The sequence below is a fragment of the Ammodytes marinus genome (genome assembly GCF_949987685.1).
Source record: "Ammodytes marinus genome assembly, chromosome: 22".
Classification (NCBI taxonomy): domain Eukaryota; kingdom Metazoa; phylum Chordata; class Actinopteri; order Uranoscopiformes; family Ammodytidae; genus Ammodytes; species Ammodytes marinus.
Window position 1 is genome coordinate 16,599,971 of NC_137226.1, and position 16,344 is coordinate 16,616,314.

Below are 16,344 nucleotides of genomic sequence, written 5' to 3' on the forward strand. Positions count from 1 at the left end.
AGGGCGGTTTCCGGATCAGGAGTTAAAGACACATTTAAAACATTAGAATACCATTGAAATACAAGACACCAAAAGTTGTAAAGATTTGGACATTCCCAAAAGTGGTGAGCAAGTGTACCCTCTGCAGTCTTACACCTGTTACATAAAGGCGAAAGATCTGTTATGCAGTTTAACCTTAGAATAGTGCAATCTAAGTGTGACCTTAAATTTAATTAACTGAAGCCTCAAGTTTATAGAGCAGGATTTTATGCTTTTTAGTGCTCCCTCCCAGACATCGTCAGCTATTCCAATGTTTAAGTCTTTTTCCCAGGCTTGCTTTATTTTTAAAGTAGATTTGTCCTGCCGGTCTAAAAATATTCCCACAAAAGATGAAATCAGGTTTTTAGCTTCTGGTGAGCCCAGTAAAACTTTGGACAATGAATCATCTGCGGGCAGAGATTCAAAGGATGTTATATTCTGTCTGACATAACTCCTTAACTGTAGATACCTGAAGAATTGAGCTTTCGACAGTGAACACTTTGATTCTAGCTGATCAAATGAAGCAAAGTGACCATTTATGTAAAGGTCCTCAACTGTTACTATTCCCTTCCGACTCCAATCTCTGAATGCTGAATCTGTAAACGATGGGGGGAAGGCATGGTTATGCCAGATTGGAGCATGTATGGTCGTGCTCGATAGTTCACAGGCCCTCCTAATTTGGTTCCAAATTCTCTGACCGTTGGACAAGGTAAAGTAGTCTCCTCTAAAGGAGGCAGGCGGTCTGGGAGAAGAGAAAAGGAGGGCAGTAAGAGAGGTTTTTGGGGCCAAGCTTTTATCAATTGCCAACCAGGGGGGCAGATCAGGTCCAATGCCTTTTTCATATGTAAATTGCCAATACACCATCACTCTAGCATTGGCAGCCCAGTAATAATGTAAAAAACATGGTAACCCCAGTCCGCCATGCTCCCTGGGTTTCTGAAGATGGGCTTTTGAGATCCTATGTGCTTTATATCCCCAAATGAAAGGCATTATAATGGAATCAATTGACTTAAAGTAAGATTTAGGAATATAAATTGGCACATTCTGAAATAGATACAGAAATCTCGACAGGGAGACCATCTTTACTGCGTTTACACGGCCAATAAGGGAGTTCGGTAATGTTCTCCATTTCTCTATGTTCTCCTTTAGTTTGTTCAATCTTTCCGTAAAATTTAACTTAAAAAGTGTCTTTGGGTTTTTAGATAATTTAATGCCCAGGTACTTTATACTGACCAGATTTGTTTTAAACTGTGTATTGGCTAGGAATGTTGGGTCCAGATCTGACAAGACAAGAGTTCACTTTTTTGCCAGTTTATGGTGTAACCCGAGACGTCGCCAAAAGAGTTAATTAGCTGGAGTAGGTGGGGGATGGAATTCTCTGGGTCGGCTACAAAGAGGGCGATGTCATCTGCGTACAGAGAGATCTTATGGTCCATCCCACCTAGTGATATTGGCTTTATAAGTGCGTGCCCTCTTATGCTAATAGCCAGGGGTTCGATGGCCAACGCAAAGAGGAGCGGCGAGAGAGGGCAACCCTGGCGCGTGCCCCTTTGAAGGGCAAAGGGTGTGGATCTTTCCTGGTTTGTTAGAATTAAACGCACCCAGGAAATAAAAGGGGCCCCAAGACCGAACTCCTCCAGCACCTTGAGCAAGTACCCCCACTCAACCTGGTCGAAAGCCTTTTTGGCGTCCAGTCATAGAACAGCTTGTTTGGAAGAGCTGTTGAATTTGTTATACATAATATTTAGGACTCTCCTAACATTAAAAAATGAAAACCTATTGGGGATGAACCCGGTCTGATCTGTGTGAATAATGGATTCTATAAATTTGTTTAGTCTATTTGCCAGAATTTTTGTAAACATTTTGAAATCCAAGTTAAGCATAAAAATTGGTCGATATGAGGACGGGTTAGTTTCATCTCTGTCTTGTTTTAACAGAAGAGGAATGTTTGTGTTATACAGTGTTGGTGGGAGTCTATTCACTTCGGCTGAGTGGGACAACATTCTAAGCAGGATCGGGGTTACTTGGTCAGCAAACTTCTTATAAAATTCAACTACGAAGCCATCTGGCCCAGGGCTCTTGCCGTTATGCAGCGATTTGCTAGCGTCCGTGATTTCTGCAAGGGACAGTTCAGAGTTTAAGGCCTTGCGGGAGGCGCTGTCTAGTTTTGGTATGTCTAGCTGTTTTAACCATGCGTCGATATCACCATTAGCTTCGGATTTATACAGCTCCTGATAATACTCCTTAAAGCATTTATTTATATGTTTCGGGTCAGTTAAAGCCACACCTCTGCTAGATTTTATTGTATGTATGGATCTGCTGGCTTGTTGCCCTCTGAGCTGGCGGGCCAGCAAAGTATGTGGTTTATCGCCTAATTCAAAATGATGTTGCTAAAGTCTGTGAAGCTGATCACTCACTTGACTTGTTAAAATAGTGTTATACTCGTATTTAAGAATAAGAATATTTTGCAGAGTTTGGGGGTTATTTGTGTTTCTGTATAATGTCTCCAGCGAGGTGAGCTCCAAGTCAATATCCTTTAAACGTCTTTCTCTAGATTTCTTTAAAGACCCTTCATATGAAATGATATAACCTCTCATGACCACTTTAAAAGTTTCCTACAAGGTGGAGTCAGAGACATCCGAGGTTTCGTTGGTCTCTAAATATTCAGTGATTTTTCCCGACATGTATTTACAAAAATTTCTGTTGTTTTATTTATTTTTTTATTTAACCTTTATTTAACCAGGAAAGTCCCTTTGAGATTAAAAACCTCTTTTTCAAGGGAGTCCTGGCCAAGAGGCAGCAACAAGTTACATGTTTACTCACAATAATACACTCACAACATATAGACAAATTAAAATGATAAAAAGCTGTTATCAAATAAAATCAGAAAAAACTGTTTTCAATTAAAATAATAAAAACAGTTCCAAGTAAATTAAAAATCATAAAAAACAACTACAAGTGAAAGAGGTGGTCTGAAATGCTCTCAGCTTAGATTTAAAAGCGTTCAAAGAAATCGTTGAGCAGAGAAGGGCGTAGACGCCAATTAGCTCGCTGTTTGGATCTCCCAAAGTCAAGAATAATGGCCGCTGGGGCATGATCCGAGATCAGGATGTTGTGATATTTGGTGTCTATTACGTTGGGTATGAGTCTTGAGTCTAATAAAAAATAATCAATACAAGAATACGAATTGTGCATTTTGGATAAAAAGGAGTAGTCTCTGTCTGAGGGATGCTGTATTCTCCAGATGTCAACTAAATTAGTAGTTGAAATCAAGTTTTTCAGAACTGTAGATGAGTTAGAAGGGTAGCTTGTTTTCTTTGATGACCTGTCCATATGCCAATCAAGGATTACATTGTGGTCCCCTGCAGCAATCACATTTGTGCCCAAAAAGTCGGGTAACATATCAAAGGTTTTACGGAAAAAGGTAGCGTCATCAATATTTGGGCCATAAATGTTAAGAAGTGTTACATGAACAGAGCAAAGGTACCCAGTTACTATAAGGAAACGACCATTCGGGTCAGTTACTGTAGAAATATGTCTGAAATCTATGTTTTTCTTAATAATAATTGCCACACCGCGGGCTTTGCTAGAAAAAGTGGATTGAAATATCTGTCCTGCCCATCTGCAGCGCAGCCGGTTCCGCTCTGATGGTCTAATGTGAGTTTCTTGGAGGAACACAATATCGGCAGATAGAGATTTAAGATGTGAAAACACCTTTGCTCGTTTAATTAGATGGCCCATGCCTCGCACGTTCCAGCTATATACATACTATTTCAAAAGGTTTCATATCATGTTAGCTCTACTGCACACTAACATGTACAGGATAATTTTATAATTTTCCAATATCCACTGTGTTTTTCAAGTACATAGAAATACATCTTCCAAGTATTGTTTGTGTCAAAATATGACTCGTAGCAGACAGAAATTGCAGATTTTATTTTCATACACAGAATTACAACATAGAATCAGAAGGCCTTTAAAATCTACAGACTGCAGAGTCATCAACTTACAAAGGGTTCACATAGAGTGACAGGTTGTTTAAAAAGTTAAATATATTACGTCGTAATTACCCAGTATCACCTGCAGTGTCAAAATCAAATATATATATCATATTAAAGTGCCTACATGGTGTATTTGCTCCTTTTCTCATCAACACCTCATTTCCAAGCAAAAAATATAGACATAGCTCTATTTTTATACCAGGTGGAACCTTGAAAATATTGCTTTAAAGCCTTCAAGGGGTAAACAACTTTAACGTGTGTATGAAAGGTGAACAAACTTAATTGGTAAAACTTCTCATCTTCAGCTTCTTCGTTACAGCAACAAACAGACTATGTGACGGAGGACAAGGGCCCAAAACCGAAAAGATGTGTCCCACAATATTTCTCCTGTTCTTATCTTAATCTTTATAAAGTGTACTAAAATTTGACAAACTAGAGACGCAATCTTGTGCCGACGTCCTTCTCATGTCTAAAAAAAAACCTCAAAACAGCTTTGAAGTCCTACATTCTACTAAAAGTGGACCGTTTCCAATCCTACAGTGAATTTGACTGAGTTGATCATGGAACTATGAAGGGTTGTCTCAGGGGTATCCCAGAAGAGGTACAGGCCAAAGCAGAGGAAGACTCAGAATAAGGTGCTAATGTAGCAGGCTGTTGGTGGATACTTGTCCTGATGTGGGTCTAGTTGATGCAGTCCATGATGTGGATCTGCAGTGAGTCCAGGTCTGGCAGGATCTCGTTGCACTTGGGACAGGCGTGTTCGGGAATGTTCCCCTGATGCTGCCAGTCGGTACCTGAGAGTCAGAGGAAACAAACATAACATGAACACACTGGACAGATGCTATCCTAAATTAAATGAACTACACCAAGGTCAAAAGACCCGGGTGGCGTAGTGGATAGAGCGCGTACCACATTTGCTCCGGCCTTCGTTGCAGTTGTCGCGGGTTCAAATCTGACCCGTTGACCTTTACTGCAGGTCATCCCCCCCTCTCTCTCTCTACCCATTTCAACTCTGTACTATCCAATAAAGCTTGAAAATGCCAAAAAATTAACTTTAAAAGAAAACTGACTGAGCTGTATCTTGGTCAACTAGCCACATGCTTCAAGTTATATTGCAAACATGCTTAGGAGATAGGTTTAAGGAATAGTGTGACAAATTTGCGGAATACATAAATTAACTGTCTTGCCGAGCCTTAGACAAGCAGATTGAAACAACTCCCATGTCTGTATGCTAATTATGGCACTAGAGCCAGCAGCCGGCTATCTTATCTTAGCACAGTGATTGGAAACAGAGGTGAACCTTTAGCCTGACGAAAGGCTACAAAAATAATCTGCTCACCATCTACTCACTAATAAGCATGTTTATCATATTGTTTAATCCATATACAGATTGGAATGTAAAAACGACAATGTGATAAGATACAAACTGGAAATATTAAATATTATGATAGTATACAGAATCCAGGAAGTCACTGGCTCAGTAGAGAAATACTTTTAGTATTCCCCCTGCTTCCAGTCTTAATGCTAGGCAAAGTTAACCATATGTTAGCTCTAGCCTCATATTTATCCAACATAAAAGCTGTATAAATCCTGTCATTTAACTTATTGCCCAAAATGCAAAACTATCTTTTTTATGGCTCTGTCGATTCAGGCAGAAGACTTTATACACAGCTTGATAGGAAGTGTGCTTGGAAGTCTACGCTCAGTACATAGAAAAAAACAAACAAGGAAGTACCTCTTCCAAACAGACTAGCGCCTGCTCCCTGTGGACTTCCTCCCAGTGACACGTGTCTCCTCTGCATCTGGTTCAGAGCGCCCCTGTGGAGAAACACAAGACAAGTGTGTTTACCTTGTAGTGCACTCTGTAATAGCTTGGAGTGCAGTCTGTAATAGCACTTTATGGCACTACACCAGAATGGATCCTACAACAAAATGCATAAATGTTTAAATCACACGCAGGGACCCTTTTAGGGTGCCTTTACATCTAACTAGATGGTAAGTTTCAAACAAACTCTGGTGAGTTTGCTCATTTATTTTAGCTGGTTCATCAGACTACCACTAGTAGTAGAGCATTTACTGCATCTTCCTTTTTTTAACCTTGGTCTGCACCACCTGAGCTGAACTACAGGTGTTAAGGCAAACTCAGTCTTGTGTATAATCCCGTACCTTCCCAGTGACTCCATCTCCTCCTGCAGATGGCTGTTCTGCTTCTTGACGTACTCCAGCTGAGTGGCCAGACGCTCCCTCTCCTCATGCAGCTTCTCCCTGGCCGCTCGCTCTGCGTAGAAGTCAGAGCAGTAGACCTCAGCCTGCACGGACAGAAACAGACGACCAAAATGTCTTTAGTATTTATTTATATTTAAGCCATTAAAAAAAGGAAATGTAAAAAGGAAATCCTTTCGTGAAACAATTAATCCCCCCTACTGACCTGAGCCTGGAAGACAGATATGGTCTCCAGCTCCTTCTCCTTGCGGGACATCTCCTGCTTCATCAGATCGATCTTGTCCTGTTTGGAGACCAGGGGCCTCATTTATCAAACTTTGCGTAGGATTTGCGTTAGAAGGTTGCTTTCGTAGGATTTAGGGCAGTGCGTGCGAAAGATATTTTCCGATTTATGAAGCAGTGCGCACTCACGTCCTACGCCTATTTCCCTTTATAAATCACAATCAACTCTAAATGTGGCGCAGCCTTTGCGGGCTTCACGTACCGCCCATATTTACCCATACATAGTCATCGACACGCCCGAATGAATATCATTTACTGAGTGCATGAAGGCGGTAGTGGCAATCGCCGACTGAAAGGGAAATGGAAAAATAAACTCCACACGGTGTGGATCACTGCGGTCACCCCGAAGTAGCCGTTGGAGAAGTGGCGAACAGGGAAAATATAGTTTGGTGGCAGTGTGAGCGTAAAGGCGATAGAGTGCAGCCTGTGGCGATCTCTGTGAACGCTGTGGCCGAAATAAAAAGAAGTGATCCGACATAAAAGTGGACGCAAACAAGTGCATATCCTCACTCACACAACAGTGTTTGTGCCACGAGCGGGGGGCACTGAGACCCCCCATGAGATACAGATTCGGAGAATTCATCCAGGGGCAGTGACGGGCGGCGGAGGGTTAATAATAAACTTCACAGTCCCTTTCAAAACACAATTGCGACGTGCTTAAACACAAAGAAAAACACATAAATAAAACGGACTAAAAGCCGTGAAAAAAATCACAGTAGCCTATGTGATGTACAGTAGGCTTATCATTAGTGTATGAAAAGGTGCACTCCTGTCTGCCTGACTGAGGCATCGAGAACAGCGTCAGTGTAAAAGTAATAGGCTGTATTCCACCTCAATATTATCAGAATTAATTCCACAACATGCAGATAGGTTATTCTTTAATAACTGCAGAGTTTATTCGAACGTTGCTATTTTGTTTTTATTTGCACTCATATGTCTCCGTTTGTAGGCTATTTAAGATCCTAATTCGTTTTGTTTTTGTTGGTATCACTCCATGGAAAAATCGGTCGAGGCATATTAATTGTAAGAATGGCTTTATCCGTTTTGCAAAGGAACTCCCGATGTATGACATGCATGCATGGCTTAATACGATTAATTTTACACAGACACATTCGTTCTCGTACTTCATTCATCTGCCGACTGGAGTCGCCAGTTCTCCTTTCTCCACTTTTTGTCCGTACGCATGGGTTATATTGTGCGTGGAACACCGCACTTCTTCCCGTCAAGTATACTTTTGATAAATCGCAAATGTTGCTTAGTGAGCCACGTACGCACTCTATTGTGCGTACGCACCGTTGATAAATGAGGCCCCAGGGCTTCTTCAGCAGCATTCAGCTGACCCTGGAGCTGTTCCACCAACTCCCTCTGCACCAGCTGAGACTACAGGACCACAGGGCAACAGGTCAAAGACGCCTGGCTCTCTTAATTGATAGTATTGGTATGACTGTATTCGGTTTGGGAGAAATCAGTTATCTTTTGCTAATATGAGAAAAAATAGTTCCTCAATATGCTACGAAATTAAATATATGCATAATATTAAAGTGCCTACATGGTGTATTTGCTCCTTTTCCCATCAACTCCTCATTTCAAGATAAAATATAATTTCCAAGCTAAAAATATAGACATAGTTCTATTTTTATACCAGGTGGAACCCTGAAAATAATTGTTTTAAAGCCTTCAAGGGGGTAAACAACTTTAACGTGTGTATGACAGGTGAACAAACTTAATTGGTATCAAGGTGTTGGTGCCGTTTCTCTTTTGATAGTCCAAACTTCTTATCTTCAGCATCTTCGTTACAGCAACAAACAGACTATGTGCCAGAGGACAAGGGCCCAAAACCAAAAAGATGTGTCCCACAATATTTCTCCTGTTCTTATCTTAATCTTTATAAAGTCTACTAAAATTTGACAAACTAGAGACGCAATCTCGTGCCGACTTCCTTCTCAAGTCTAAAAAACCCTCAAAACAGCTCTGAAGTCCAAGGCTGTGTTCGGAAAGCCATACTAACGTCCTATATCCTACATACTCAACATCTATATACTACATACGGTCTACTCAAAGATCGATTGTGTATGCGAGGTGCGTCGAAACCGGTCGAAACATTCACACTGAGGTATACTCAAGCAATAAAGAATTTCTTCTTCTTATAAGATTCCGGCCGTTTAGACGCTGTGGCGTATTGCCGCCCTCCACAGGTTAGATATAGAACTAGATTTTTAGATACAGTCCTGTGTTATGCAGGAAATGCAGAATTGTAAATAAAGTATTAAAAAAAAACCTTCCTTGGCGTTTGAAAAGACGCAATGCATTGTGGGGCGGTTGAGTAGGAAAAGTATACAATCGATCCATACCCAAAATCTTCCCAGAAGTTAGTATTTCTTGCATACCCAAACTCGCATACCCAACCGTCACATACTCAAATTGAAATCAAAATAAGTAGGAGAAGGACGTTAGTATGGCTTTCCGAACACAGCCCTACATTCTACTAAAAGTGGAGTGTTTCCCATCCTAGAATGAACTTAGGAAGGAAATAAAAAGGAAATCCTGTCGTCAAACCATTCATACCCCACCTACTGACCTGATCCTGGAAGACAGATATGGTCTCCAGCTCCTTCTCCTTGCGGGACATCTCCTGCTTCATCAGATCGATCTTGTCCTGTTTGGAGACCAGGGCTTCTTTGGCAGCAGTCAGCTGACCCTGGAGCTGTTCCACCAACTCCCTCTGCACCAGCTGAGACTACAGGATCACAGGGCAACAGGTCAAAAATGCCTGGCTCTCTTTTCTAATTGGTAATATTGGTATGACTGTATTCGGTTTGGGAGAAATGAGATATCTTTTGCTAATATGAGAAAAAATGGTTCCTCAATATGCTACGAAATCAAATATATGTATCATATTAAAGTGCATACATGGTGTATTTGCTCCTTTTCCCATCAACACCTCATTTCAAGATAAAATATAATTTCCAAGCTAAAAATATAGACAGTTCTATTTTTATACCAGGTGGAACCCTGAAAATAATTGTTTTAAAGCCTTCAAGGGGGTAAACAACTTTAACATGTGTATGACAGGTGAACAAACTTAATTGGTATCAAGGTGTTGGTGCCATTTCTCTTTTGACAGTCCAAACTTCTCATCTTCAGCATCTTCGTTACAGCAACACACAGACTATGTGCCAGAGGACAAGGGCCCAAAACCGAAAAGATGTTTCCCACAATATTTCTACTGTTCTTATCTTAATCTTTATAAATTGTACTAAAATTTGACAAACTAGAGACGCAATCTCATGCCGACTTCCTTCTCAAGTCTAAAAAACCCTCAAAACAGCTCTGAAGTTCTACATTCTACTAAAAGTGGAGTGTTTCCAATCCTAGAGTGAATTTAGGAAGGAAATAAAAAGGAAATCCTGTCGTCAAACCATTCATACCCCACCTACTGACCTGAGCCTGGAAGACAGATATGGTCTCCAGCTCCTTCTCCTTGCGGGACATCTCCTGCTTCATCAGATCGTCCTGTTTGGAGACCAGGGCTTCTTCAGCAGCAGTCAGCTGACCCTGGAGCTGTTCCACCACCTCCCTCTGCACCAGCTGAGACTACAGGACCACAGGAAAAACGTCAAAAATGCCTGGCTCTCTTTTCTAATTGATAATATTGGTATGACTGTATTAGGTTTGGGAGAAATCAGTTATCTTTTGCTAATATGAGAAAAAATGGTTCCTCAATTTGCTACGAGAACTGACCTCTCTCTTCTTCTTCTCTTCTTTGAGTTCATTGTAGTCTTCAAACAGCTTGGTGTTGGCGTCCTTCAGCTGGGCCAGGTTGTTTCTGCGAGGGGAGGAAACAAATAAATATTGAAATGGTGGTTTTTGGTTCATCTGTCCCCATTATTTTGTTCTGGTTTTGTCCAAAGGGGTTGATTTGTTCAAACTGATCCAGTTAAATATCAGGGAAGCTGAACTTTTATTATCCATGAATGAAAAACTAGGAGGGGGTTAGAGCAGAAAAGTCTTTAAACTTAAAGCTCCCATATTGTGCAAATGCACTTTTCCGATGTTTTTGAACATAATTATGGGTCTACGGTGTGCCTACAGACTGCCAAAGTATAAAAAAAAAGAAAGCTCTCTCCTTTTCTCACTCTCCCCTTTTCTGAAACCCTCCACCTCTCCACCCAATATACTCCAGTCAGAATTCTCCCAGTTTCTGACGTCAAACTGGAAAGCCAGAAGCTTCCACTGTGCAGTCCACCCCCCTATTTCTTATTGGTCCACGGCCCCGAGATCCTCTCGAAAAATATTCCTTCACCCCCATGTTGTTTGCTTGTTGCTAAGCGACAAGATGCCTGTTGTACGGCAAAACATGATGAATGTTGCATAATCCACTAATTTATCTTAACCACAGCAGCCTCGTTTTTAATAACAACGGATAGGAAGCTACTTGTGCTTTTTTTCAAACCGTGAAACTGAAATAAATGTTTTTATTGGTATTTTTGCCTGACTGGTGTATAGCTATTAGCTTTGGGACAAGCATTCAGCTTTTGCTCATAAAAACATATTTCTATTCCCTACACCAGTCTGGAAATGCCTCATTTTTAACAGGACATAGGATTGGAATGTATACTGAAGAAGTCTGACTTTGAAGATAATTTTTTTCACTGATTTTAGTGGTATTGTTAGCAGCTAGCTCCCGAGCTAGCTTCGCAGAAGCCACCATCTTTTGCAGCATTTTTATTGTGAACATGCTGTTTCCATTAGCGTGTGGCTGTCAGTGCATCTGTATGAACATAGTCTTTCATGTAGACAAGGATAGGTCATGTCAAACTGTTCAAAGTGCGTTACTAGCACTAGACTTGGTTCTTCTCATGGGTAGGCTAAACCTAACTGTGCTAACAGGCTATACGTCATCATTGTTTACAAACAGACAGAGGGGGAAGCGTATCTGGCTTCACTTCCGGACAGGGGGCGGGGGGAGATTGTATATTTACGAGGGGAGCTGCAGCTCTTTTAAAAAAATAGGCCATTGTGAGATTAGTTGAACATCAGCATAGTAGGGGAGAACGGGGTAATTTGTCACACGGGTTGGTTGTCACAATCGTTATATCTCGGAACCAGAAGGCGCTGTCTGTGAAATTTTGATATGTAAATATCCAGAATTGGAATCAGAGGTCACCTACATAGTCTTCCTTGGAGTTTGACTGCTGAATTTGAGGTGAGACGACTGTTTGTGTTTTTCATGTCAAATTGAAAATATTTAGCTCCTCAGTATTTTTCTTCTAGGCTTTTACACAATGGGTTTATAACAAAACACTTGTTACCCATACAAAGTGTGAAGGGTAAACTATAGTTTAGATTGTGGTTAGCAAGCTAATTAGTTGTCAGATGGTTGTTGGCCTTGATGCTAGCAAGAAATTCAAGTTGGGGTTGGTCGTCACATTTTTTGGGGAGTTGGTTGTCACATGTTATCTCAAGGCTGCAGCCAGAAAAGGAACCCAATAACGAAATAAATCGTCAAGCTGTATCCTCACTGACACCCCAGAGAAGGAAAGAATAGAGCAGGAAAAGGCAGCTAGCAAGAAAAAGAAAAAAGGGCAACAAAATCAAAACAACCCAGTGCATCCCAAACTAGACCAGCTGCCAAGGCTACAGAACGTTATGTAGGCCTATTTGTCAACTTGACCATGCAATTAAACTTTCAAATTTAGTTCTACTTTCTTGCCTTCTTTTTAAGATTATTCCCATTAAGATTACATTGTGACAAACAACCCCATAGTGTTTGACAACCGACCCCTTGATGGGGTTGGTTCTCACAATGTGTAAGGGTGTCTTTGATGATTAATTTCTTCTTTATTACAATACGATAGAAAAAGTGAGGGGTACACATTTCAAGCCAACACCTTAAGCTTCAATTTAATATAGGAATGACTATTGAAAGATGTTTAGGTGATAAGCAATTCTCACTCGAGTAAAAAGTGTGCCTACTTACCCCGTTCTCCCCTACAATAAATTATCTGAAAGTTTTTTTCAGCAAACAATTGAAGAAAAACGTATTAGGGACCACTAAGACCATATAATATGGTGTATAATAGAACCGAAAAGTGTATAATATTGGAGCTTTAAACCGTTTTGAACATGACCAATATTATTTGATTTGTATACGGGTTGCTTATATGCTGCAGAGGCTCCCATTTGTTTGTATTTTGAACGATAAGTTGACTTTGTGATTGTATTACTTTATCATGTTCAATACATTGACTAAATAAAAAAAGGAGATTAATCGATTCAGTGTATGTGTGTGTGTGTGTGTGTCCGTGTGTGTGTCTGTTTGTCAGTGTGTGTGTCCGTGTGTATCCTCCTGTGTGCGTGTCCCTGTGAGTGTGTCTCTCCCTACCTCTCCTCTGCAGCCTTCCTCTGCTCCATCAGGTTCTGGGACTGCATGCTGTCTAGCTGCAGCTTGAGCCGGTCGTTCTCTGTCTGCACAGCCTGCTTCTCCACCAGCTGGGCCTTCAGAGTCACTACGTCCTGCACCACCTCCCGACATCTAGCACAATGCACACCCATTTAAGACCACTGGTGTATGGTAAACAAGAGTGTGTGCAAAATGACAATAGCCTAAGCACATCAAAGGCTGATTTTGGCACTGTTCCTTTACTTGATGGTTTGTGTGTTAAGATAAGGCAGTGTGGGCATGTGTGTGTGGTCCTAACCTGTCCTGCAGGTTCTTATTCATGCCTTCTGCTTCACCCAGCTTGCTCTGTGCCTGCAGCAGCTGTCGGAACAGCGACCGCATCTGAGAACTCAGGTCGGACTCCTCCTGAAATATTTTTCACTAGGGTTTTACCATAAGGAGAACTAAAGACAAAACAAACATCAATGGACCTATGCCAGGAGGGGTATTCCATCAAAGTAGCTCAAGAAAGCCAGGCCTACCTGAAAAAGCTAGGCTGATACTATCCTCATCTCCAAATTGCATGCTATTTTTTTCTATTTTACATACTACAGCTTATCACAAAAATAATCTAGTTACCATATGCATTAGGCACACAATTGGGACACATTTGTACTAATGTATGAATGGCTCCTTGAACCTGCCTCTGGCATCATCGCTGGTTGTTTTCATACGTCGATTACGGTGCCCACTGGATTGAGGGTCAGTACCGTCTGCCTCAGAATTCTGATTTCAACACTTAAAATCTCGGTCGGAGGTAGTAGTCATCCGGGTATTTTCAAGCATACTAAATCTGACAACATGAATTGGGACATCCTAAATGTTTTTTCTACCAATCTAAATCAGAGTATTGGGATTGCAGGGTTGGCCTCAAGTCGTTTCCCTAACGCAGTTCAGCCTTGTCTCATCAAGGCTGACTCAAGCCAGGCCTGCATAGCCTCGCTTTTTGAACGCACCCCGGCTACATGAGAAGGCCCGATGAATGGATGAATGAAAAGATGATCAAAGGATGGCCCATTTCCCATAATGCCTTGCTCTGGACTGAATGTTAGCTGTGTCCTTCCTTGATTGATCAAATGTACCCCTGGTTATTCTGAAGCCGTAGACGAATGCACAGAGATGAGACTCCATAATATATACTTGTTTTACACAGTTCAAACTAACTGCCTATGTACGCCTAAGGATGGAATTGTTTTCAAAGCGGTTCATAAATCTACATTAACACAGACAGAACTTATTATTTCACATTGAATATCATATAACATTACTCCACATAGATCATATCGTAGGGGAGAACGGGGTTATATGTCACACGGGTTGGTTGTCACAATCGTTATATCTCGGAACCAGAAGGCGCTGTCTGTGAAATGTTGGTATGTAAATATCCAGAATTGGGATCAGAGGTCACCTACATAGTCTTCCTTGGAGTTAGACTGCTGAATTTGAGTGGACTGTTTGTGTTTTTCATGTCAAATTGAAAATATTTAGCTCCTCAGTATTTTTCTTCTAGGCTTTTACACAATGGGTTTATAACAACACACTTTTTACCCATAAAAAGTGTGAAGGGTAAACTATAGTTTTAGATTGTGGTTAGCAAGCTAATTAGTTGTCAGATGGTTGTTGGCCTTGATGCTAGCAAGAAATTCAAGTTGGGGTTGGTCGTCACATTTTTTTGGGGGGGTTGGTTGTCACACATGTATCCAAAGGAACCAAATAACGAAATAAATTGTCAAGCTGTATCCTCACTGACACCCCAGGGAAGGAGAGAATAGAGCAGGAAAAGGCAGCTAGCATGCAAAAGAAAAAAGGCCAACAAAATCAAAACAACCCAGTGCATCCCAACTAGACCAGCTGCCAAGGCTACAGTAAGTTGTGTAGGCCAATTTGTCAACTTGACAATGCAAATAAACTTTCAAATTTAGTTCTGCTTTCTTGCCTTCTTTTTAAGACTATTCCTATATTGTGAAAAACGACCCCTTAGTGTGTGACAACCGACCCCTTGATGGGGTTGGTTGTCACAATGTGTAAGGGTGTCTTTGATGATTAATTTATTCTTTATTACAATACGATAGAAATGTGAGGGGTACACATTTCAAGCCAACACCGTAAGCTTCAATTTAATATAGGAATGACTATTGAAAGATGTTTAGGTATCTGCCTAACTAAAAATAATAGGTTTCTATTTCGTAAAGCGACTTTTTAAAAAAATCTAAGGACTTAAACTAAATATTTTTCCAGGATAAAATATGTTAAAAAAAACATTATTTTCTTCTGGAAGATTTTGTTGCAACATTTGTCCATGGGTAACTCAGGAGCCTATGTGGTTTGTTTATAAAGCGAAAAGATCCCTTTCAAAATAATTGTAAAATAAATGGTATGAATAATTATTAAGCAAATCATAACTGAATGAAAGGGTCACGGTTACTGTGGGGAGTTTCCTCTTGTTTTCTTTTCAATTTGTTACGGAGTATCCCACGTGCCACAGACACCCACTCTATAAAATATGTAAGGCTACATTTATTTTGAAACCCTTCAAATGCTAAAATTGTGGAGAAAGAATGCGTAAACTAAGTTGCTACAGTGTTTACCGTTCTATTTGAAAATGATTTGTGACTGCAAAGTATCACAGACACTATGTACTGTATATAAATACTATTTCAAAAGGTTTCATATCATGTTAGCGCTACTGCACACTAACATGTACAGGATCATTTCATAATTTCAAATATCCATTTTTTTTCCAAGCACTTAGAAATAGAAATACATCCTCCAAGTATTGTTTGTGTCAAAATATGACTCGTAGCAGACAGAAATTTGCAGATTTTATTTTCATACACAGAATTACAACATAGAATCAGAAGGCCTTTATAATCTACAGACTGCAGAATCATCAACTTACAAAGGGTTCACATAGAGTGACAGGTTGTTTAAACAGTTAAATACATTATGTCGTAATTACCCAGTATCACCTGCAGTGTCAAAATCAAATATATATATATATCATATTAAAGTGCCAACATGGTGTATTTGCTCCTTTTCCCATCAACACCTCATTTCAAGATAAAATATAATTTCCAAGCAAAAAATATAGACGTAGTTCTATTTTTATACCAGGTGGAACCCTGAAAATATTGCTTTAAAGCCTTCAAGGGGGTAAACAACTTTAACATGTGTATGAAAGGTGAACAAACTTAATTGGTATCAAGGTGTTGGTGCCATTTCTCTTTTGATAGTCCAAACTTTTCTCATCTTCAGCATCTTCATTACAGCAACAAACAGACTATGTGCCAGAGGACAAGGGCCCAAAACCGAAAAGATGTGTCCCACAATATTTCTCCTGTTCTTATCTTAATCTTTATAAAGTGTACTAAAATTTGA

General features: G+C 40.4%; 1 protein-coding gene across 1 annotated transcript; it reads right to left on the minus strand.

Annotated features, from left to right (window-relative positions):
- Positions 1-4,401: 4,401 nt before the first annotated feature.
- Positions 4,402-13,308, minus strand: LOC307268788 (optineurin-like; the record flags this gene model as incomplete). The annotated part of the gene is made up of 10 exons (XM_080051534.1): positions 4,402-4,813; positions 5,755-5,837; positions 6,186-6,328; positions 6,448-6,525; positions 7,818-7,904; positions 9,103-9,261; positions 9,966-10,118; positions 10,266-10,350; positions 12,910-13,059; positions 13,226-13,308. The coding sequence occupies 10 exons, from the start codon at positions 13,306-13,308 to the stop codon at positions 4,701-4,703; spliced, it is 1,134 nt and encodes a 377-aa protein (XP_079907660.1). The 3' UTR covers positions 4,402-4,700.
- Between the last annotated feature and the right edge of the window lie 3,036 nt (positions 13,309-16,344).